Source organism: Triticum aestivum, chromosome 1D, assembly GCF_018294505.1.
Source record: "Triticum aestivum cultivar Chinese Spring chromosome 1D, IWGSC CS RefSeq v2.1, whole genome shotgun sequence".
In the NCBI taxonomy this organism is placed as follows: Eukaryota; Viridiplantae; Streptophyta; class Magnoliopsida; order Poales; family Poaceae; genus Triticum; species Triticum aestivum.
Window position 1 is genome coordinate 224,660,947 of NC_057796.1, and position 22,434 is coordinate 224,683,380.

General features: G+C 52.3%; 2 protein-coding genes across 2 annotated transcripts; one reads left to right on the forward strand and one right to left on the reverse strand.

Annotated features, from left to right (window-relative positions):
• The first annotated feature begins 17,564 nt into the window (after window positions 1-17,564).
• LOC100294699 (chalcone synthase-like protein) lies at window positions 17,565-19,898 on the forward strand. Its single transcript, XM_044593340.1, has 2 exons — window positions 17,565-17,878; window positions 18,681-19,898. Exons 1-2 carry the CDS (start codon window positions 17,680-17,682, stop codon window positions 19,652-19,654), a joined length of 1,173 nt encoding a protein of 390 aa, XP_044449275.1. The 5' UTR covers window positions 17,565-17,679; the 3' UTR covers window positions 19,655-19,898.
• A 144-nt stretch (window positions 19,899-20,042) lies between these two features.
• On the reverse strand, window positions 20,043-21,667 carry LOC123181117 (pentatricopeptide repeat-containing protein At3g22470, mitochondrial; the record flags this gene model as incomplete). The annotated part of the gene is made up of 1 exon (XM_044593341.1): window positions 20,043-21,667. A coding segment is annotated over one exon (1,278 nt), but the record flags the coding sequence as incomplete, so codon positions are not given.
• Window positions 21,668-22,434: the final 767 nt, after the last annotated feature.

Consider the following 22,434-nt stretch of genomic DNA (forward strand, 5'->3'; position numbering starts at 1 on the left):
GATTTCAAGATGACTCCTGGCCAAAGTCATATGCTGACTGCCTTCATTCAAGAAGAAAAATGGAAGTTTGAAAAGGCCAGGTAGATCAAGAAAGCGCAGTATAAGAAGGAGCGCTTCCTGAAGAAACACGTTGTCTCAGTGACAACTGAAGAACTTGTCAATATTCAATCTGAGATCAAGAAACTCAGTGATGAATTTGACGTATACAGAGCTGCCTGACTTGGAGCCAAAGCCAGGTTTGTGAAATTGACTAAAAAGTTCACTTCCAATGTTGCAGCCCCAACGCAACCAGAAAATCCTCAGGCTGAAGCATCTGCTCAGCCGACTGAAGAAAATGCCAGCACCGCTGATGACATTCAGGATGCTGAAGAAACTCAAAGTACCAGGGCTGATGACTGCATTCCAGCTGCTGAAGAAATTTCCAGGGCATCCACTAGTGGTGCGCCTGAAGAAAATGAAGAAGCCAGGGCAACTGCATCAGTTGTGCCTGAAGAAATTCAACCAAATTCCTCTACTCCTCCTGTGCCTACACCAGCTCCAATCCTTCCATCTGCATCAGATGTAAAGAAGACCAAGGCTGCAGAGCGTGCAGCGGTGAAGAAGAGGAAGGCATCAACTTCATCAGATTCTTCAGCTCCGAAGAAGATGAAGCCATTGACTAGCTCTTTTGCAAATCCTATTGATGTTGTTCCTATCACAACCATGCCATCAAAGGACCTTGTTCCTTTTGATGAACAATATGTGATTCCAAGTGAATCTGATGATGAGATTCCTTCTGCTGCTTCATCAAAACAGTTGGATGAAGAAATTAAAGCGGATGCAATCCCTTCAACCCCACAAGTCTCATCGCCCATGCCTCAGTTCACTGCTGAAGAGGCTGGCGTTGAAGAACAAGAAGAAGATGAAAATGTGGACATTGGGTGTACCACACCAGTGCTGAATGATGACTTTTGCGAAAGTCAGCACCCCGACTCTCCTCTGTTCACACCACTGCAACAAATTCCTCAGTCCCCTGTCAACACAGAAGTTCAAATGGGATCTGAAGAACCTCATGCCACTCCATCTGTCCATGAAGAGATTCCAGCCACTAGTGCTGAAGAAAATGTAAATGAATAACTGAAGACCCAGGCTGTCACTAAAGAAGAACCTGAAATTCCTCAGCCTGTGGAACCAGAGATTGCGATTCCTGAAGTGGTGATGCAATTGACTGACACTCCTCAGCCCAAGCCAAAGGATCCATTCTCGAAGAAACAAAAATTCAAGGCTGATGACTTCTTTGGCGAGCACGTGTTCTTCACTGACTATAATCCCTATGATTCTGCTCGTCTTAGAAGGAAGCGCTTCTGGACTGCCAGCCAGGCAAATTTCTATTATTCACTGCTCTTCAACAAGGATAAAGTCTTCGACCACGAGCATATTCCTCATGTGGACATGGAATCACTGCCTTGCTTCACCCCTGTCCTCAGTGTGCTTCATGACACAGGCCTCCTCAACTTTTGCACAGACATTGTTGATTGGAATGAAGAACTTATTCTTCAGTTCTATGCAACCCTGCACATCACAGGCGATGTTGGTGACATCAACACCTGGGTTTTGGACTGGATGACCGAAAACACTCATTTCAAAGCACCGGCCTCTGAATTACTTCATGCCCTGCCAATCAGTCCTCCCCTTGAAGGTGCTATATGCCTATACCAAGAGCCTGAGCTCACTACTCATTACATGCAAGTGCTTATGAAGCCTCTGAAGCCCGGTCAAGCCCCAAGGACCAAATTCCTCGTGAAGGAATTGCTCTATGTGCCAAGAACAGCCTATCGCATTCCGACGAAGACTATGAGTCCAATAAAAGGCCACGACTCGTCTGATGAGGAAATTGTTGGCATCATGAAGAATCTGCTATTCAATGTCATACATGGCATTCCTGTCAACTATCACGATTTCTTCATGAGGACTCTGGCAAATGTTGCACTCTCTCCGTTTGAGCTGAAGCCTTATGCTCCTTGGATTATGAGATTCCTTAGAACAAGGTCTTCACTCAACTACAAAGCTGATTTTCAGAATCACCTCAGCTACTTGCCCCCAATCGAAGTCCTCAAGCAGGCATATTCCTCAGCTGATGAGAAGGGCAAGGCACCTGCTGTCATTGATGAAGGCATTCGTCCATTGGATGGACAGTTTCGCAAAGCTGCATCTTATTCCACCAATGATGACTCTGCCACTCATGATTCTGCTGCTAATGCATCCAAGCCAAATCCTCAAGCCACTGCTCCTCGAGTAATGACTGACCGTGAGCTTCTGCTTAGTCTTCACCAGAAGGTGGATCGAAACCATAAATGGGTTAAGTGTCAGTTTGGTTCTGTTCTTCACAACATGACTGCTACACATAATGCAGTGAAGAAAACCCATTACTACCTCCATGAAGTCTTCGGTCGCACCTGGGCTAATCTGTCACATGTATATGGTGAAGAAGATCTGAAGCGAATGGGTCTCAAGGAGGACTTTGACTGGTCTGCACCTCCACCGAAGAAATACAAGAAGGTCAAGGTTCTTTCCTTGGTGGCCAGCTCATATTCTTCATCGCACGAAACCGACGAGCATGAAGACTTGGACGACACTGCGGCAGGCCCTACAACAACAAACGACCCCAACAACGCTGACGCTCCTCCATCAACATGATATTCTTCAGGGGCGTTAGTCCTCATTTTCGATCCTTTTGGTCATTCGATGACAAAGGGGGGGGGGAATTTGAGTTAGTCTTCAAGCGGGTCTACCTATATGGGCGTTTTTTTGCGAAGTTACAACTCTCATTCTTGTGATGACTTTGCTGGATCGAGTTGTAAACTTAAACTCTATGGTGGCCTGATACTTTTGTTGAGATTTTCTGCATGCTTATTCCTCGTTAATGTTAATGCACGCATGCTGAATTACATCAGTCACCATATTTCATCATGCATTTCAAATTCTTCATATTATATGTCAAATGCGTGTATGAATTACAAGATATAGGGGGAGACCTCCATGATTCTACTCTTCAAGTGTGCATTGCTTCAAAAGAAAATTCCTCTCTATGCACATATTCAGGGGGAGTTCTTCTATATCTTGCAATCAAATTCGTCAATATCAGTATTTACACTTCATATGTTTATCCCCGTTGAAAACTTAACCTATATTGTCATCAATCACCAAAAAGGGGGAGATTGTAAGTGCATCTAGTGACCCTTAGTGATTTTGGTGTATTGAAGACTTATAGGTTAAGGGACTAATGTGTTTATGAGTGTACACAGGTCTATATGTCTATGAGGAGTTTGATATTTACAGAGAAAGTCGACCCCTAAAAATGAAGTTCTTCAATTGAAGACTTTGGATTTCTGAAGACTTTCTAAAGACTTTGAAAGTGAAGAAATTGGTGTGACCTTGAAGACTAGGTATCCATTCGAGCAACATGAAGCGTGAATACTTTTGTTTATGTAGTTTCATTTTCTCTTTCTTGAGTCATAGGAAACACCGTACTGTTAAAGGGGGTCGAGGAAATACTAAGGAAAAATTTCCATGTGATGCTCAACTCAAAATCCTACACCTACCAATCCCTTCGAGTGAAGCCATTGGAAATCTCATACAGTGCAGTCATATTCTTCAGTGACAGAGACGAAGTTCTTCTGGTCTCTGAGGAATTTGTTCTGACTGAGGAGTTGGGAATTCGCCAGTGTGGATTGCCTACACAGTGAGGAACATGATAGCCCTGAGGAATTTGAGCCTCAAATATCCGACCGTTGTTGTGCTACGTGCCAGCTGTCCCAAAATATCTACCCACCTAACGGTCATATCATTGAAGGGCATTTATGTCTTATCATGTCGGGCTGCTCCCTAGGCTATAAATAGCCGCTCCCTACAACCACTAGCTGGTTGGCTGCTCCGAGAGAAACTGACACTTGTCATTTGAGAGCATCCCATCATCCGAGGACTTTGAACGAAAATCATCAAGTGAGGAAACCCAAACCCAAAACACCTACAAACCCAAAGTGATTGAGCATCACTAAAGAGATTGATCCTACGTGGATCTTTGACGCTTGTTACCTTTGAAGACTGTGCTTCTTCCAGACGGTTAGGCGTCATGGTCTAGAGCATGCAAGAGGAAATTGTGGATCGCCGAGTGACCGAGTTTGTGAAGGTTTGGAAGTCACCTGAAGACTTACCACGAGTGATTGGGCGATGTCTGTGTGACCTTAGCTCAAGGAGAATACGGTGAGGACTGTGTGTCCGGGATTGTGTGTCCTCAGGTTTAAATACCTAGCCGCTCCAACCAGACGTACAACTGAGACAGCAGTTGGAACTGGTCTACCAAATCATTATCTTCACCAAGCTTAATGGTTCTATTTCCTCAACTCTTTCATTTCCTCATTACAGTTGTTGTGTGCTTGTTCATATCTGTTTGAAGACTTTGACTGAAAACTTTCTCAATTTCCTCAGTTCAATTTCTTCAGTCTGTTTGTCTTCATCCTGTGTCATCCTGTGTTTACGCTTTCTGTACTCTGTGCTTGTCGTCATTTCATCATGATGACCATGCTTGTGTTCGGTTATGTTTATTTTTGAGTACTTATTCCGCTGCAAGTAGTTCTTTGCTAAGGAATTTCCTCACCTGCAAATTCCTCGGTGAAGAATTCATAAAAATCGCCTATTTAACCCCCTCTAGTCGATATAACGCACTTTCACTGGGCCTCCTGGCGCGCCTTAGTAGGTTGTTCTCTCCTCAGAGCACCCCCAGGAGCAGCCAGGGCCCATTATGTTCCTTTTGGTCCAAAAAATATCCGTAAAGTTTCTTTGCGTTTGGACTCCGTTTGATATTGATTTCCTGCGATGTAAAAAACATGCAGGAAATAGCAACTCGCACTTGGCACTATGTCAATAGGTTAGTACCAAAAATGTTATAAAATGACTATAAAATGATTATAAAACATCCAAGATTGATAATATAACAGCATGGAACAATCAAAAATTATAGATACGTTGGAGACGTATCACCCAGCAGCCGTCCGGTCGGCTTCTCGCTTGACTCGCCACGCTCTAGGCGGCCGAAGTAACTTGCCTATTCTAAACGGCCAAGTCCCTAACCCGGCCACAGACCATAGCGCGGTTGTCCGGCTGGCAGGGCAGCAGCCAATAGAAGGCGACAAAAGAAAAAGCCACATAGAGCAAAGGCAAAACCAAGCCAGAACCCGGCAAAAGCACAAGCATGTGTGAAATAAATTGTTTACATAGCAAAAGGCTCAAAGCCAACATTCAATAAAGTTTGAAATACACCCCCAATGGGTGGAATTGTGCGTGATTAACTTGTTCATCCAAGTACAAGACAGAAAAACTCAAAAGATAACTAGGCCAGGGGGCAGAAGGCGGCACGGACGGGTCGGCGGTGGCGGCAGTGCCGGCTGATGGGGCGTCCGGCTGGCTGGTCCTGGCTTGGTCGGCGGCGGTCGACATAGTCTCCGGCTGCCCGCTAGCTGAAGCCGGAATGGGCGAGGCCGGCTGGTCGTCTCATCATCCGGGGCATCATGTCTTTGTCCCTGTCCTCGTCCTCCTCGCCCTCGTCACTGGAGGTGCTCTCCTCCGCCGAGTCCTCCCCCACGTCCGGGTTCAACCCGAACCAAGAGGGCGGCACCTCGATGCCGTCTTCCGCCAGCTTCAGGATGAAGATGTCGGTGTCAGCATAGTCGGCAAGGGCTGCAGTGTGTTTAACAATCTCATCACGCGCCGCCTCCAGGTCTGGCACAGCTTCCTGACGGAAGGTGGCCAACTAGGCCAACCTCACGTCCGAAAAACAGGCCTTGACGAACTCCAGTGCTATCCGAGTGCCTGCCCGAGCCGCGGCGCCCATCCAGGCCTCGAACCGCTCGGCCGCCGCCTCCAGCCAGTCGGCGGTCTGACTGGGAGTCCGAGGAATCGGAGTATCCAGCCAGAGCCCCGCCAAGACCTGTGACCCGGCGCACTGAAGACGGCGGAGCAGGCGGTGCGCTGGCTCAAGGCGCATCTTGATGGCCAAGAGCTGCTCGCCCAGATTCCGGGGCTGGTTCTGTGGAATGTGTGCACCCGTCCTCCTCCGTTGGTCGCACCACGCCTCAATTGCCTGGCAGACGACAACGGAGTGCCCGGGAGAAACTCTGTACAAAAGAAGACTATAAATTTAGAAGCCGGCCTCCTGCAGTAGCCGGCGACTAAGAAACAAAGGAAGAAATGATATACCTTCGACCATGTCCTTGATCACCCCGTAGCCGTCCGGTAGCAGTTTCTCCCTCTCAGCCCAGTCCGAGCGCTCAGTCTCGAACTCGGCCTTGAGGAGTGCCTCCTCGTCCTTCAGCTGCCGGACCTCCTCCCTGTGCCGGGCCGCTTGGTCCGCCAGCTCCTTCGCAAGCCGGTCGCACTCCTTGGCGGCTTGGCTGCGCTCCTGCTCCTTGGCATGGAGCTCGGTCTCGAGCTCGCCCACATGCATCCGCAGCTGAGCGGCCGCCTCTACCAAAACAAGAAAGAAACGTCAAGCATCAACATAAGACAAGAAGTTACCGAAAGATCTGGCCCGACTGCTCAGCAGTCGGCCCGAATCTCGGGGGCTACACCCAGTGGGTGCGCTGGCGCGCCCCTACTGAAATACGGCCTACTTACCATGGCTCTGGTTCAGGTCAGCGGTCCGCTTGGCCAGCGCCTGGTTCTTGGAGTTGTAGGCAGCCGCACGCAAGTTGTGGTAGTCCTACAACAAAAGCAACACTTCAGCATTCGAAAGCACACCCTGAAGTTCCAACCCGCCTGCTCAGCAGCCGGCCTGCAACTCAGGGGCTACACCCAGTGGGCGCGCTGGCGCGCCCCCACAGAAGATTACAAGAATTGAAAGCAAGATCAAGACCGTACCCGGACGACTGTCTGCATCGCCAACAGCTCGTTCCTGGCCTTCAGGAGGGTGGCGCCGTGGGCGTTGAACTGGTCCAGGACGTCCTTCACCGCGACGTTAAGGACGCCTGAGCCGGCTCTTGGCGCCCAACCAGCCGGAGCGGAGCTCGAGGCCTCGGTGTCGGCCACCTGCGAGCTCGCGGCCTCGGCGCAGAAACTGCTCGCGCTGGGCGCCGGCGCGCGGGGACGTGGGTCGTCACGGCCTGGCTCACCACCAACTCGGCACTGGATGGTTGCACCTCCAGCACTTCGGGCTGACTGCCCTGCTCGCCAGCTTTCGGCGTGTGCGGAGGCACGTCCACCTTCGGGATGACGGGGTCGGCCCCTCCCCGCTCCAGGGCCGTCTGGACAGCTCTGGCTCCCCCAGTCGGCACCTGGCCCTCCACCACCGGCGGTTCCGGCTGCTGCGGGTCGGTGGCTCCCAGAACCACGTTGAGGGTCGGCTCCTCCGCCTGCGCCTTAGCCGCCGCGTCCGCCTGTTCCTTGGCCGCTGCGTCGGCCTCCGCCCGAGCCACGGCCTCCCGCTCCTCCCGCGCCTCCCGCGCGTTCCTCTCTGACGCCACCCGGAGGGTAGCGGCAGGGTCCACGCGGTGGGCATCCTCAGGGCCGCCCGCTGACCCAATCACCGAGGCGGACGGGGCCCGTGACACGGAGAGGGGAGCCCTACACGGCAAGGCAAGAAAAAATGAGAAGACTCGCGAAAGAAGAGAAGCCAAGACAAAGTGAGACCAATCAAGAGCGATGAAAACACTTACGCGGATACCATCGGGCGCTGCTTCGGGGTCCTCCGGATGGCGGCCACCTTCGCGGCCTCTTGCCGCTTGGTCGCGGCGGCCGTTGACTTGGCCTTCTTGGTCGGCCGGCTGCCGAACGTCCCCATGTGGCGCGGCGCTTAGACGCACTGGGTGCTCCAGTCGGCGCCCGCCCACCGGCCGCCCCGACGAGGAGCCGACTGCCGTCCTATCGACACCTTCATGGCGGTGTTGTCCTTCACTGTCTTCATTGTCATCCGACCAGTCCCGGACGTCGCCGCCTGCTCCATCGCCGCCCCCTCCGCTGGCATCATCTTCCTCCAATGCGGTCGCCCCCAGGTCGGGGTCGCCCACGTCGCTCACCTCCCGGTTCGGCATCCACTGGTGGCCGGGAGCAGGCCCGGTGGCGTTCGCCTGGCCAGCAAAGGGCTGCGCCGTGTTCGGATGGTCAGGGCGGATGAAGAGAACGGCGTGAGCGAAGAAAGGAGACCAAATACTCACCGGAGGCGGAGGGTTGGCGCGATTGTACGACAGCTTGCCGAAGCTCCAGTCCTCCTCGCTGAGCTGACTGTTGGAGAAGTAGTTCACATGTCGAACAACTTCAATGGTCGGCATCTCCTTTGTCGACATCCGGCAGGGGTCCCGACGGCCGCTCATGTTGTAGATGGGATGCAGACGGACCTGGAGGGGCGACACCCGACAGTGCACAAAGGCGGCCAGCAGGTCTGCCGGCTGGAGCCCCTCCGACTCCGTCATCTGCTGAAGTCAGTCGAGGGCGTTGACGATGGCAGTTGGCAGCGGCTTGCCGGGCTGCTGGCCCCAGTTGCTCCGCGGCTCAGCAGGCGGCCCGGGCACGAAGGCCAGCAGGTTGATGTAGTCGTTGGTCGGGTGGATGTTGCGGACGTAGAAGTACGATTTCTGCCAGAGCTTCGCTGACTCGTGCAGCTCGACAGGCGGAAACCGGATCTCGGAAGGGGTGCGCCGCACCGCGATGCAGGCGCCGCATTGGGCCACCTTGCCCTTGGCGGCGATGCCTAGCTTCAGGTAGAAGAACCTGCCCCACAGCTCGAGTGTGGGCAGGACGTCGAGCTAACCTTCGCACGGCATGACGAAGGCAGAGAGGAGGACCACGGTGTTGGGCGTAAGGTGGTGAGGCTGCAGCCGGAAAAACTCGAGGAACTCCTTGAAGAAGCCGCTCGCCGGCAAGCCGAAGCCACGGAGGAAGTGGCTCCGAAAGACAACGTATTCACCGGCCTACGGTGCCGGCGAGATCTCCCGCTCGGCCGGAAGGCGCACCTCCGCGCACGCTGCATTGGGAATCCGCCGCATCACGCGGAGAAACTCAACGTGCCCGTTGAGGATGTTCGACCCGTCCCACTCGCCCCGCGCCATGGCTCGCAGAAGCTCGACGATGGCGCGACGAGGTCGGGTAGCGGCGAGGTTGCGGCAACACGAAGGAGTCGAGCAACGACGGTGATCTGCGGTGGCGCTTCGGTGGCGGAGCGGTGCAGGAGCGCAACAGCGAGAAGGCAAGGAACAAGAGGAAGAAAATGGAGAGCAAGGGGGCGCGTGTGCCTTTGGCCGCACCCCCTCCCTCCTATTTATACAGCGACGGCGGCGAAGCCGAAGAGGCAAGACGTGGGGGCGTGGGGATTAATTGTGCCCATGCCCCGCACGACCCCGTGTATTTCGTGCCTTAACGGCGCATGATTAATGCGCCTAGGAAGGGCAACCGCCCGCCTCGGCCGCAGCAGATCCGCGCGCGCGCCAAGGCCCTGTAGCGTGGGCTGGCTGGCCGGGCTGGCCCGCTAACGCCGTGTGGCGGACGAGCAACGATCGACAGGCGCGCCAGCCGGAGTCGCCAGCCCCGTTCTCCGCCGAGACATCTCGTCACACGCGTGGGCTGGCAGGCCGGCCTACCCTACTGACGCTGCGTGGCGAGCAGGCAGCAGCCGGCAGGCGTGTCACTCAGTGGCACCGGTTCCGTCCCCCGCCACGTCGATTCAAAATCCACCAGGCGGCCGGCCCAGCCGCGGCCGGCTCCTGGCAGACGGCATCACCCAAGCCAGACGAAGCAAGAATACAAGACCTCTCGGAGTAGGAAGCTACTGTGGCACTCCGGCTTGAGCCGTGGCGCCTCACCAGCTTCGGGGACTACTGTCGAAGGGATTGACCACGGGTAGCCTCATCTACCCCCCATGGCATTTCAAGACATCGGGGCCAGCAAGCCCCTCGCCCCTTCCGGGTGCGCGGCCGGCTCCTAGGGCCGGCTGGCCCAGGAGGCCGACTCTCAGAAGACAGCGCACTCTCAGAAGGCGGCCTCATGGGGCCGACACCTAGCAGGCGGCCCTTCCTCCCCTCAGAGTTTGCACCCATTCATTACGACGAGACGTGGCGTGGCTACAGGACCACCCCCTCCCCCGGATCACGGAAGAGCGTGGCTATAGTGCGAGCCGACCCAGCGGTCACCTGCCTGCCCGGCGCAGCACTGTAGCCATACGGCTCATGACACGGCGTACGTCAGCCAAGGCCATGTTCTCACGACAGGCGGTCGGTTCGGCACACAGGCGGCGGGCCCTACCTGTTCGCGAGCAACCAGAAGACGGCGTGCCCCAGGAAGACGGCCTCGAGGGCGGGCCGGCCTACAGCAGCCGACCCTCCCCCCTCTCGGAGTCTGCGCACCATTAATCTAATGAGACGGAGCATGGCTACAATGAGCGCCCGCCAGGCGGCGGGACTGTAGCCATGCGTCCCCCGACAAGGCCTCCGTCATCAAGGGCGAGGCTACAGCAAAAGGCAATCAACGTGGCCCACAGGCGGCGGGCCCTACCTGTCGGCCGAGTTCAAGGCAGTCGGCGGGACCCACCAGGCGGCGGGCCCCAGTAGCCGGCGGAGAACCCGGCGCCCCAAGACACTGACGTCCGGGTCCTACACCCGGTCGTATTACCATTGTACCCCTGGGGGTAGGCCTATATAAGCCCCCAGGCTCACCCATGCAAAGGGTTCAGCCCCCATGCCATTTACACACACATAGCTAGGAGAAGCCAAGGAGCTAGCTCTGCTCTTCTTCTTCCTCTAGCGATACAGTTCCAGGAGCACGATTGTAGCCACCCTGTGATCTTAGTCATCATGCGGAGACCCCGCAGAGCAGGACTAGGGGTGTTATCTCCTCGGAGAGCCCCGAACCTGGGTAAGACTTGTAGTCGTTCCAGATCTCGCTCGCTCCCGCTTCCAGGGCCTGACGACGTACTCCTATCCCCATCCATCATAAGCCACCCCCTGGCATCTATCGTGATAATACCCCGACACTAGTAGTGTCCCCCGGTGGGAGATGAGGAAGGCACCCCGAAAACGCACTTGTCTGGGTTAAGCCTCAAGCTCACCTTGCACAGGTTGGTGAACTTTTCCTCCAAGTCTTCAATCAGTGTCATGGCCTTGCGTGACTTGACCGCGATGTCGTCAACATAAGCCTCCGCGTTTCTCCCAAGTTGTGGCCCCAGCGTAATGTGCATTAACCGCTAGAAGGTGGCGCCGGCGCTTCTCAGCCCGAAGGGCATGCAGGTGTAGCAATACATGCCGCACGGAGAGATGAAGGTTGTCTTCTCGACGTCTTCTGCCGCCATCTTGATCTGGTGGTAGCCCAAGAATGCATCCAGGAAGCACAATAGGTCACATTCCGCGATGGAGTCCATGATCTGGTCGATGCGAGGGAGAGGGAATGGATCCTGAGGGCAAGCCTTGTTAAGGCTCGTGAAGTCGACACACATGTGTTCCTTTCCGCCCTTCTTGGGGACGATGGCCGGGTTGGCGAGCCACTCCGGGTGCCGCACCTCTCGTATGACCCCAGCTTCATCCAGTTTGTGCACCTCTTGGACGATGAATGCCTGCTTATCCAGTGCTTGGCGCCGTGCCTTCTGCTTGATTGGGCGGGCGTTGGGGCACACCGCTAGATGGTGCTCAATCACTTCCCTCGGAACATCGGCGAAATTCAATGCCTTCCACGCGAACACATCCTTGTTTGCCCTGAGGAAAGCGACGAGCGCCTCCTCCTGCTTTGGGGGAAGGTTGGCACCGATGGTGAAGGTGGGACCCGAGCCGCCGACGTCGACAGTCACCTTCTTCGTCTTGGCGCGGTCTTGAGAGAACAACAACTTCTTTTTCGCTGGCGCAGCCTCCGGATCCTCGGATACTTTCTACGCTGGGGCGCGAGGCCGTCGCAGCCCTGCAGACGAGCTTGAGGACTCGAACTGCATCTTCCTTATCTCCGGCTATAGTGACGATGCCACCACTGCCTAGCGTCTTGATAACGTTGTAGCCCGGATGGGTCACCGCCATAAATTTGGCAAGCACGGGGTATCCCAAGATGGCGTTATAAGGGAGGCCGATGCAGGCCATGTCGAAGTCGATCAGCTCGGTGTGGTAGTTTTCACGGGTGCCGAAGGTGACCGGGAGGCGCACCTGCCCCAGGGGAGTGGTGAAGCTGCTGACCACCCCGGAGAAAGGCCTGGTGGGCTCCAGCTGGTCGTAGGGCACCTGAAGTGTCTCGGAGGTCTCGACAGAGAGCACATTGAGGCCAGCGTCGCCGTCGATGAGGGTCTTGGTGACTGAGACGTTGCTGATGGTGGGCACACATCATGGGGAGTGCGTCGGTGGCGGTCGCTGTAGGATTGAAAGTATGTCTAGAGGGGGGGTGATTAGACTACTTGACCAAATAAAAATCTAACATTTTCCCAATTTTAGTTGTGGGCAGATTTTGACAATTAACACAAGTCAAGCAATCAACCTACACATGCAATTCTAAGAGTGTAGCAGCGAAAAATAGAACATTGCATATGAAGGTAAAGGGAAGGGTTTGGAGAGTGCAAACGCAATGAAGACACGAAGATTTTGGCGTGGTTCTGATAGGTGGTACTATCATACATCCACGTTGATGGAGACTTCAACCCACGAAGGGTAACGGTTGCGCGAGTCCACAGAGGGATCCACCCACGAAGGGTCCACGAAGAAGCAACCTTGTCTATCCCACCATGGCCATCACCCACGAAGGACTTGCCTCACTCGGGTAGATCTTCATGAAGTAGGCGATCTCCTTGCCTTTACAAACTTCTTGGTTCAACTCCACAACTTGACGGAGGCTCCCAAGCGACACCTAACCAATCTAGGAGACACCACTCTCCAAAAGGTAATAGATGTTGTGTTAATGATGAACTCCTTGCTCTTGTGCTTCGAATGATAGTCTCCCCAACACTCAACTCTCTCACACAGATTTGGATATGGTGGAAAGATGATTTGAGTGGAAAGCAACTTGGGGGAGGCTAGAAATCAAGATTCTAGTGGTAGGATTGGAATATCTTGATCTCAACACATGAGTAGGTGGTTCTCTCTCAGAAAATGTATGGTGGAAGTGTAGCCACGTTCTGAAGGCTCTCTCACATATTGAGAAGGGGTGGAGGGGTATATATAGCCTCCACACAAAATCCAACCATTACACACATTTGACCCAACTCGATGAGACCGAATAGATAAATTCGATGGGACCGATTTGTTCAAAATGTGAATGTTAGGAATCTCGGTGGGACTGACTGGAACAACTCGGTGGGACCGATGTGCTAGGGCTTTAGGAAAAACATCATCTCAGTGGCAACGATTGCATCAACTGGGTGAGACCAAAGTGAAGCAATAAGGCAACAGAGAGAATGTCAAGCCAACTCGGTGAGACCGATTGCATAACTCGGTGAGACCAAAATAAATGCAACAAGTCACAGAGCATTGGCAAGGCCATCTCGGTGAGACCGAGACCCGTATCGGTGAGACCAAACTGTTAGGGTTTCTGGCAGTGGCTATGTCATATGAACTCGGTGGCGTCGGATAGAAAGAATCGGTGGGGCCGAGTTGGAGTTTAGGGTTTTGACATATTTGGATGGAGAACGTGGTTGAGGGCTTTGGAGCAATATCACTAAGCATTTGAGCAAGCAAGCCATAAGCAACACCTCATCCCCTTTTAATAGTGTTAGCTTTCCTATGGACTCTGTGATCTTGGATCACTTAAAATAAAATGAAGAGTCTTGAGCTTTTGCCAATATGTGTCCTTGGAATTTTGAGGGGTCCACATTTCTAGTCCATGCCATGCCATTCATTGAACTTCCTGAAATATTCATCTTGAGAGGATATTAGTTCAATGAGCTATATGTTGTTATGAATTACCAAAACCACCCGGGGATTAGTTGCACTTTCATTCGCACACTTGGGGTGGTCCCTGGAGTCGAAGGTGATGATGACCTCAGGTTGCGCGTGGCACCGTGGTGCCTCTGATCGAGGTCGCGCGACGTTCGCCTGGCGGAAGAGTTGCTTGGCGGGACGCCCAGACGCATGTGCGTGGGATCCCCCAAGGATGCACGCGACCACATGGGGCTCCGGAACCGCGAAATGCGCGATGAATCGACCATGGAGCTCTCCCCAAGAGGAGACCGAGCCATTCGGGAGGCTAAGGAGCCAAGAGGGCGAGGCGCCCACAAGGGCTATAGGGAACCAATTAGCCATGGCCTTGTCGTTGCCGCCCACCACCAGGATGCCCTGGGTGCCCTGGATGTACAGCTGGAGGAACTCTTCGGGGTCAGCGGCGTTGTCGTAGCGCGGGGGCAGCACCGGCCTGAACCTCACCGGCCACTTCACCCGGCGCAAGTCGGGAGTGAAGGCCGGGTAACCCGCAGCGCTCCAGAGGGCAGCAGGGCGGACAACATCGACCATAGCTGCGCCGCGACGGGACTAAAGCAGACGAACTTCGGCACACCCTCCTACCTGGCGCGCCAAATGTCGGAATCGGGGCTCCGCGGACCCAGACAAGGTTCGAACTCTGGGGCGTGTGCGAAGGACTTTGCTAGACCACGGCTCTCTACTCACTGTCGAGGCGATGCTCCCCCGTGCTCGAGCGAGTGGAGAAGGAATGAGACACGGAGATTTACCCAAGTTCGGGCCACCTTGCGGTGTAAAACCCTACTCCTACTTTGTGGTGGATTGCCTCGCGAGGAGGATGAGTATGAACCGGTACAAAGGATGAACTGCCTCGTGAGGGCTCAAAGATCGACCTGTCTCTACGGTGGAGACTAATCTATATTTATAGTGGCCTTGGTCCTCTTCCCTCATGGCTTAGACCACAGTCGCCAATTTTAAAGGGGGACATGAGTACACCCTATCCTGACTAAAGGTGGTCTTCGCCTGCATTCTGGTCGTGACGCATTCGTGGGCTCGGTGATGACCTCCGTCCTGCCGAGCGCGTGGTCTTGGTCTTGTTGCACTGGAATGGAAACCTTTGGGGGATTCCTTGGGAACCCGCGTACGTTCTTGCCTCCTTAGCATCAAAGAGGAAATTGCCCTCGTCTGTGCCCGCTGGCGCCCTGCAGGCCTTGGTCGTCATGGCTCACGTCACCGCGCTCCTCGCGAGGTGAGGTGCGAGCCTAGAGATGTCCGCCCCTCGGGAGGCAACCTGGGGAGGCCGCTCCCTCAGAGGTCTTGATGTCGTTCGCCTCGCGAGGCGGGGCCTTCGTGAAGGTCTTGCTCATGAAGCCCTGGTGCTGGGCCGCGCCGGGCCATTGGTGGAGCCACGCGTTGGGCCGTAGGCAGACAGGTCTGGGTACCCCCGGTCCCAGAACCCCGACAGTAACCCTAGAACAAAGTGAGTTGGGGTATATATAGCGGAGCTCCAAATTCATCCATTACAGCGGGTCGAAGGCACTCATCAGTATCTTCGAGTCAGCATGATTGCAATCGTCCATCACCATGGACCTAATACCTGAGATATACTTGCAAAGCGTATTAGTCCAAACAATTTGTGTGTCATCAACACCAAAATTATCTTAAGTGCATGATTGCACTTAAAAATATGCCAAATGCATGATCTAGAAGGGCTCCTTGTTTAGATGGCAAAGATTGTTTGCGTGAATCCAAATTTTTAGGAGAGGATCCATATGTAGGAGATGGAAAGAAAATAAACATCTGGGAAGATACTTTGATCCTCAAGCCCAAACCGCAAAGTGGTCACTAAGAAGAGGCAATACACTTATTTCTAAAGTGTGTGATCTTTTTCCCTTTTTTTTGTGGATTGACCTGATCACGGGAACTTGGGATCAAGGGAATGTGGAGGTCATTGCCCATTGAAGCTTTGCTCAGGTCGGGAACAATTGTGGGATGAGGCTGCCGCAATATATGTCGACGCTGTGGACATATCCAGAGATACACGAGGAGTTAAGTCTCAGCATTGCTTGAGGGAAGACAACGATGTGGCTCATGGAACTGCTAAAGATTGCTATATTTCTAGAATTGCTTGTAATGAGCAATGCTACATCTATCTACGGAATCAGTCTTATGTAATTAACGTAATAGGCCAGGTGGCATCTTTTTGTTGGGCGAAATTAGAGAAGGGGGGCCCACCCAGTTGGAATCGGGGGGAGGGGGTATATTACTCCCTCCATTCCCTTATACAAGGCCATTATCAAAAATACGTTTTGCATCGATACAAGGCCACCAACAGTAACCGAGGCAAAAGTTAATGATGTTTTCTCGTACTAGCAACTTTTTAATACTTACATGCATGTGGTCATAAGGCTAGTCATAGTGGGAGTAACTTAGCTAGTAACATAACGCAACCCAAGACAAATGTGCTTATGTGGCAAAGAGTTAATGAGGAGAGAGGTGTTTTTGGTAACATAATATGTTACCGTAACATAACGCACCCCAATGCAAAATGTGTCTACAACCTAATAAATGAAGGCTTGCATGACACTAAACTTATGTTACTACCCACTATGAAGGTAGTAACATAGACTAATAACATATACATGTTACTACTTTAAGTTACTTCCCACTATGACTTGCCCGACGACACTCAGCTACTTTCTTCATATTCATTCGTTGTATGCTTGTGACGTATTAACGATCCCGTTTAACAAAAAGAAAAATTGATTTGCAAAGCAGTCATTAAATTTATTTTTTTGGTATCTGTAATGAGTTGGAGTGGAGGGAGTAGTTAGGAAATTTACGTAAGGTGGAAACGTAAGTGTGCGTAGACCGACAGCTCACCACAACCGGGCCTCGGTCCTGGTCATGTCGAGCAAACCGGCGATGTGCAACAGACGCTCACGAGTACATACAGAATATCGCCGAAGATAACAAACGGAAGCATGCAGATGCAGTTTAACAGGCGGCGATGTTGGAGTGACCCAACAGTTCTCCTTCATCTTGGCAGTTTTTTTAAGCAAATGCTGGCTGTGCCGCGTGGTCCTGGCCGCACGCATGGTGTGGGCAAGGATTCATCGGAGCCAGGGAGCCATGTCGCGAGGCCGCGGGCACGGGCTTTGGGGGCGTGCCAAAAGCCGCGCCGAGTGTGTGCATATAACAACCCTGGCACGGTGGCAGAAGTTGTGGCGTCCCAGGCACAAGCAGCAACAGAACAGAACCTCCAGGTTTCAGCTCCAGAACCTTATAACCATATCACAAACTGACAATTTCTGAGAATCAGTATACCCAACTAAGACAAACGAAGAGACACTGCTCATATACTACTAACAAACAGCAAGAGTGTCTGCCTGCCCAGAGACTCCAGCATCAACCACGTTTCAGGTAAACAAGCATGAGACAGTTTTACAACAGGGCATGGGGGCTCACACGAAGATCACACCGAATAGATGGGCAAAAACCATGGGCGAACCAAAGAAGGGGGGTGGGAGAACAAACCTGCGCGAGCCGCCCTTCCATAAAAACTGGAAGAAAACCAGATGACCAGTCCACAACCTACCACCCTTTTCAGTTCACACTCATGCCGTCGTTCCCTCAGGCCTAACACCAAACAACCCGCTCCCAGCAAGCCTGAACCCAAACAGCCCCATGGCGAGCATCCCCTATTAAAGCGAAGCACCCATCACGCACACAGTGAAATCACAGGAGCGGAGAACTTGTAAACCTGAAGCGGAAGCAAGCAAGGAGCGCCTGTGAGGCAGCGATGTCTGGCCTTGGTGGACTCGGGAGCATCGGCGGGGGCGGCAACGGCATAAGCCACGGCTCGGGGGGCAAGGCCAAGCTGCTCGCACTCGGCAAGGGTCTCCCTGAACAAGTTCTACCCCAGGAGAAGCTCGTCGAGACCTACCTCCAGGACACCAGCTGCGACGATCCCGCCACCAGGGCCAAGCTCGAACGCCTCTGTGAGCTTCCTTCCTTCATGTCATTTGTAGTTTTACATATAACTGCTTCTCGGGCTGAGAGTTTTAAGTTGGCAGCAATAGTTGTTCTCCGTCGACTTCGAAAACAAAAATAGTTGATTCTCCGTAAAGAGATCATTGCCATTTGGTTGTAGCATCTTAGTTTACAGAATCTACCATGCTTTAGTATAACTGTCAGTTATCATAGGTGCAAAGTGCAACGAATCTCCACTCGGTAAATAAAATGTTCACATGGTCATTATTACTAAATCCCAGTTACAGTTTAGCTCAAGAAAATCAGCAGTACCTAACCTATTTTAGAGTATGTAAATCATGTGTAAAATGGAATTAGTGTGATGAGAAACACAACAAAATTCTACCTAGAAACAAAATTTCACAAGAAAAGAGACTGTAGGAAAACTCTCCTACAGTCATTGACCGCTAAAAAAAAAAATCCACCTAGAAACAACATGCGTGCGCAACTAGAATTATTACTCTCCAATTGTACTTATTTTTTGCTCTAGGACAAACACTAGACCCCCTCAAAAAAGAACACTAGAACACCATTTGTTTTTGTCCTTCTATTTGTGGTGAGGGCTAAGCAAACAAGAGTTAATAGTACATAATCACAAACTATAAACTATACTTATTTGTTATGTATTCCCTCCGTTCGGAAATAAGTGACATGGTTTTAGTTCAAATTTGAACTAAACTCACAACACTTATTTCCGAATTGAGGAAGTAGTAATTTGCATCAGTCCCTCCAATGTATGTATAATTGTTCCCCTGTGATTTGATTTGACAGGCAAGACCACAACAGTGAGGACAAGGTACACTGTCATGTCGAAGGAGCTCCTGGATGAATACCCAGAATTGAAGACAGAAGGCTCTCCAACATTGACGCCACGGCTTGACATCTGCAATGCCGCGGTGCTTGAACTTGGTGCTGCTGCAGCTCGTGCCGCCCTTGGTGAGTGGGGCCGTCCAGCAGCTGATATTACCCACCTGGTCTACATCTCCTCCAGCGAGCTTCGCCTCCCAGGGGGTGATCTTTTCCTGGCAACCCGTCTTGGCCTCTCTCCAAACACAGTGCGCACATCCCTTCTCTTCCTTGGCTGCTCAGGTGGTGCTGCCGCCCTCCGCACTGCCAAGGACATTGCAGAGAACAACCCAGGGAGCCGTGTCCTTGTAATAGCGGCGGAGACAACTGTGTTGGGCTTCCGGCCGCCAAGCCCTGATCGTCCTTATGACCTCGTTGGTGCTGCTCTGTTTGGTGATGGTGCATCAGCTGCAATTATTGGAGCAAGCCCTATCAAAGCAGAAGAGGATCCTTTCTTGGAGCTTGAGTTCTCAACCCAGGAGTTCCTACCAGGGACAGACAAGGTAATTGATGGCAAGATCTCAGAGGAAGGGATTAACTTCAAACTGGGGCGTGATTTGCCTGAAAAGATTGAAAGCCGCATAGAAGGCTTCTGCAGGATACTCATGGACAAGGTTGGGATAAAGGAGTTCAATGACGTATTTTGGGCTGTGCATCCCGGCGGACCAGCAATATTGAACAGGCTGGAGGTTTGTCTTGAACTTGAGCCAGATAAACTCAAGATCAGTAGAAAGGCCCTGATGAACTATGGGAATGTGAGCAGCAACACAGTCTTCTATGTGCTGGAGTATTTGAGGGATGAATTGAAGAAAGGGGCAATAAGGGAAGAGTGGGGATTGATCTTGGCTTTTGGCCCAGGCATCACATTTGAAGGAATGCTAGTTCGGGGCATTAACTGAAATTGAAGGAGATCCAAGTAGGTTACTACCAGATACATGGAAAGATCAAAAACAAGCTTTATATGGCACAGTAGCATTTCACAATTATAATTATACAGTGTAAGGATAGCAATTCGCGGCTATAATTATATACTGTAAGAATATCATAAGCATAGCGTCTTGATGATTTCTGTTCACTACATACTCAGCACTTTGTAATTTTATGCTTTATGCTATCAATTATCAAACAATGTCAGTTACTCGAGTTTGTTCCCAAGACTGTATAAGCTGTTATTTTTTTAATCTGTGCTGGTTGTACAATGTACAAGTGTATGAGCAAACTAATACTGGTACTACCTTCCTCTCAGAAGGAAAAAGAAGCAGAACAACTGAGGCTTGAAACATACCATTATATAAAACTATTCTGAATTATACTAAACAAACGGTTACAGTGATAGATAGTAGATAGTATCAAGATCCCCTTAGCACTTTAACAAATGTAATATCTTTTTAAGTATTGCCAAAAGGCAACAAAATAGAAGAAGCTCTTGCAGAAAAGGGATTATGAAATGGCACTGACCATTCTGCCTTATAGAGACATTACACTCTGATCTAACTATTGGACCTTGAAAGATAGGCCCATGATAACATGAAGACAATACTAGAACCCATGTGAATGCCCTTCTTCTTCATCAACGTTATTCAAAGGCCAAAACACTTGAATAAATCAGAACTGACTTGCATGCCTCCAACAAATCATGGATCTGAACTTGGTGCTCCCTCTTCAAGAGATAATTCACCAGCAATCTTCTCCCAAGCAACTTTAGCATCCCCTTTCACAAGAAAGCTCATCTTAGCAACAACACCCTTGGCCTCTGCAGACCTCCCTCCCTTGACCAACCCCTCGACTAAACCCTTGACAGCCTCAAATGATGGGGCTGCCTTCATTGCAAAGCAGCTGTTACAAAGCCACAGTGCATCATCAAGCCTTTCCTTCTCTACCAAACTCTTAAACAGCAGGACATATGTCTGCGAGTGCACCGACACTCCCAAGTCACTCCTCCCCTCCCGCCTCTTCATCACCTTCATCCTCTTGAATACTCGCATGGCGGCCCCGGCATTCCCCTCCTTGCAGTACCCCTGCACAAGCGCATTGTAAGTAACGTAATTGGGCAGCACGCCTTTTGACTCCATCACATCGAGCAGCTCCTCGCCCTTGAAGGTTTCCCCCTTCCTTGCAAACCACCGCATCCGGCAATTGTATGTGACGACATTAGGCTCCAGCTTGTTCTCATTGATTTCCTTGAGCAGCTTCTCAAACTCCTCGGCATCGTCCTGCTCAGAGAACCCAGCGAGGAGAGTATTGTAGGATATGATGTCCGCGGGCGGGCGATGCTTAAACTTCTTCTTGGCCATTTCGTTGAGCAGCTTGCGGGCAGCGGGTAGCTCAGAGCTCTTGACCAGAGCGTGGAGGAGCACGTTGTGGGAGGCGCGGCCAGGGGCGACGCCGAGCGAGGACTCGGCGGATTTGAAGGTTGACTTGAGGTCGTCGATGCGGCCCGCGCGTAGAAGCGCGGAGAGGAGGGCGGAGAGGGAGACATCGGAGCGGGCGGCGGGGGCGGAGGAGGAGAAGGCACGGACGGCGTCGTCCGGGCCCGGGAAGAGGGAGAGGGCGAGCGCGAGGAGGCCGGGGGAGACCGGGGCGGAGGCGAGGAGCTGGTCGAGGAGGGAGGCGGCGAGGTCGGGGCGGTGGAGGCGGTCGAGGCGGGAGGCGGCGAGGGAGAAGAGGTCGCGCGAGGTGTGGAGGCGGTGGTAGTCGGGGCTGGAGAGCGCGGAGGCGACGAGGGAGTGGACGCGGTCCGGGTCGGTCTCCGCGCGGACGGCGAGCTGGAGATCGATGATGGAGGCGCGGGCCGCCGCGCGGGCGGGGGCGGGGGCGGGGGCTGGCGAAGGATCGACGTCCGGGAGCGCGGAGAGGCGGCGGAGGAGGTGGGCGGAGACGGCGGAGGGGTGGGGGTGGCGGCGGCGCAGGAGGGAAGAGGCGGCGGAGGAGGTGGGCGGAGACGGCGGAGGGGTGGGGGTGGCGGCGGCGCAGGAGGGACGCCATGGTGATTGGTGAGTGAGCACGGGGTTTGCGAGGGTTTGGGCCTTGCGTTTGAGGGGACTTCCCCTTTCTGCTGCGGAAGCTTGCACAACTGCTCTACAGTCTGCCTGCAGCACTAGTCCATTTCACCCAAAAAAAAACTATGAAGGCCTCATACCATTTTGGTTAACCTGAAATTGTTTTAAAAAAACCTAAAATTGAACTTAAATAAGAACCGTATTAGATTGATCGTCGTTGTTTTAAATCCGAGCAGCAGGGTTATGAATTTCAGATGTTTTGACAGCCGACGATCCGTTCCATTTCGCGCATAAATCAGTGATTGGTAGAGTGTTTTTTCTGTTCAAAATGATATTTGGAACAAAGGAATAGCTCATAATGGGGGTTTTTAATTACTTTATTATTTGTTTAGTTGCTAATTGTGTGCTTATTTAAAATTTCTATTAGATGAGCTATTGTTCGACCAAAATGTTCGAGGAATACAAACATGAGAATGAGATCATGCCACCCCATGGGCATTTTCTGAAGTTGGTGCATATTTCTTCTCTCTTCATATGGTTTTATGAATTCAAGTGTGAAGTAAAAAACACCTTCCTCGCCGTTTTTTGTTTTGAAACTCCTCGCTGCTCTTGCTCTATGCTTCGTTTGTATGGTGCAGGTACATGGTTACAGGTGAAGTCTGCTGGCAAGAGCAGGCCAA

Coding starts and splice junctions, on each gene's coding strand:
- LOC100294699 (XM_044593340.1), top strand. CDS start 17,680: ATGTCTGGCCTTGGTGGACTCGGGAGCATCGGCGGGGGCGGCAACGGC. Junction 17,879..18,680: donor GGCCAAGCTCGAACGCCTCT/GTGAGCTTCCTT, acceptor TTGATTTGACAG/GCAAGACCACAACAGTGAGG.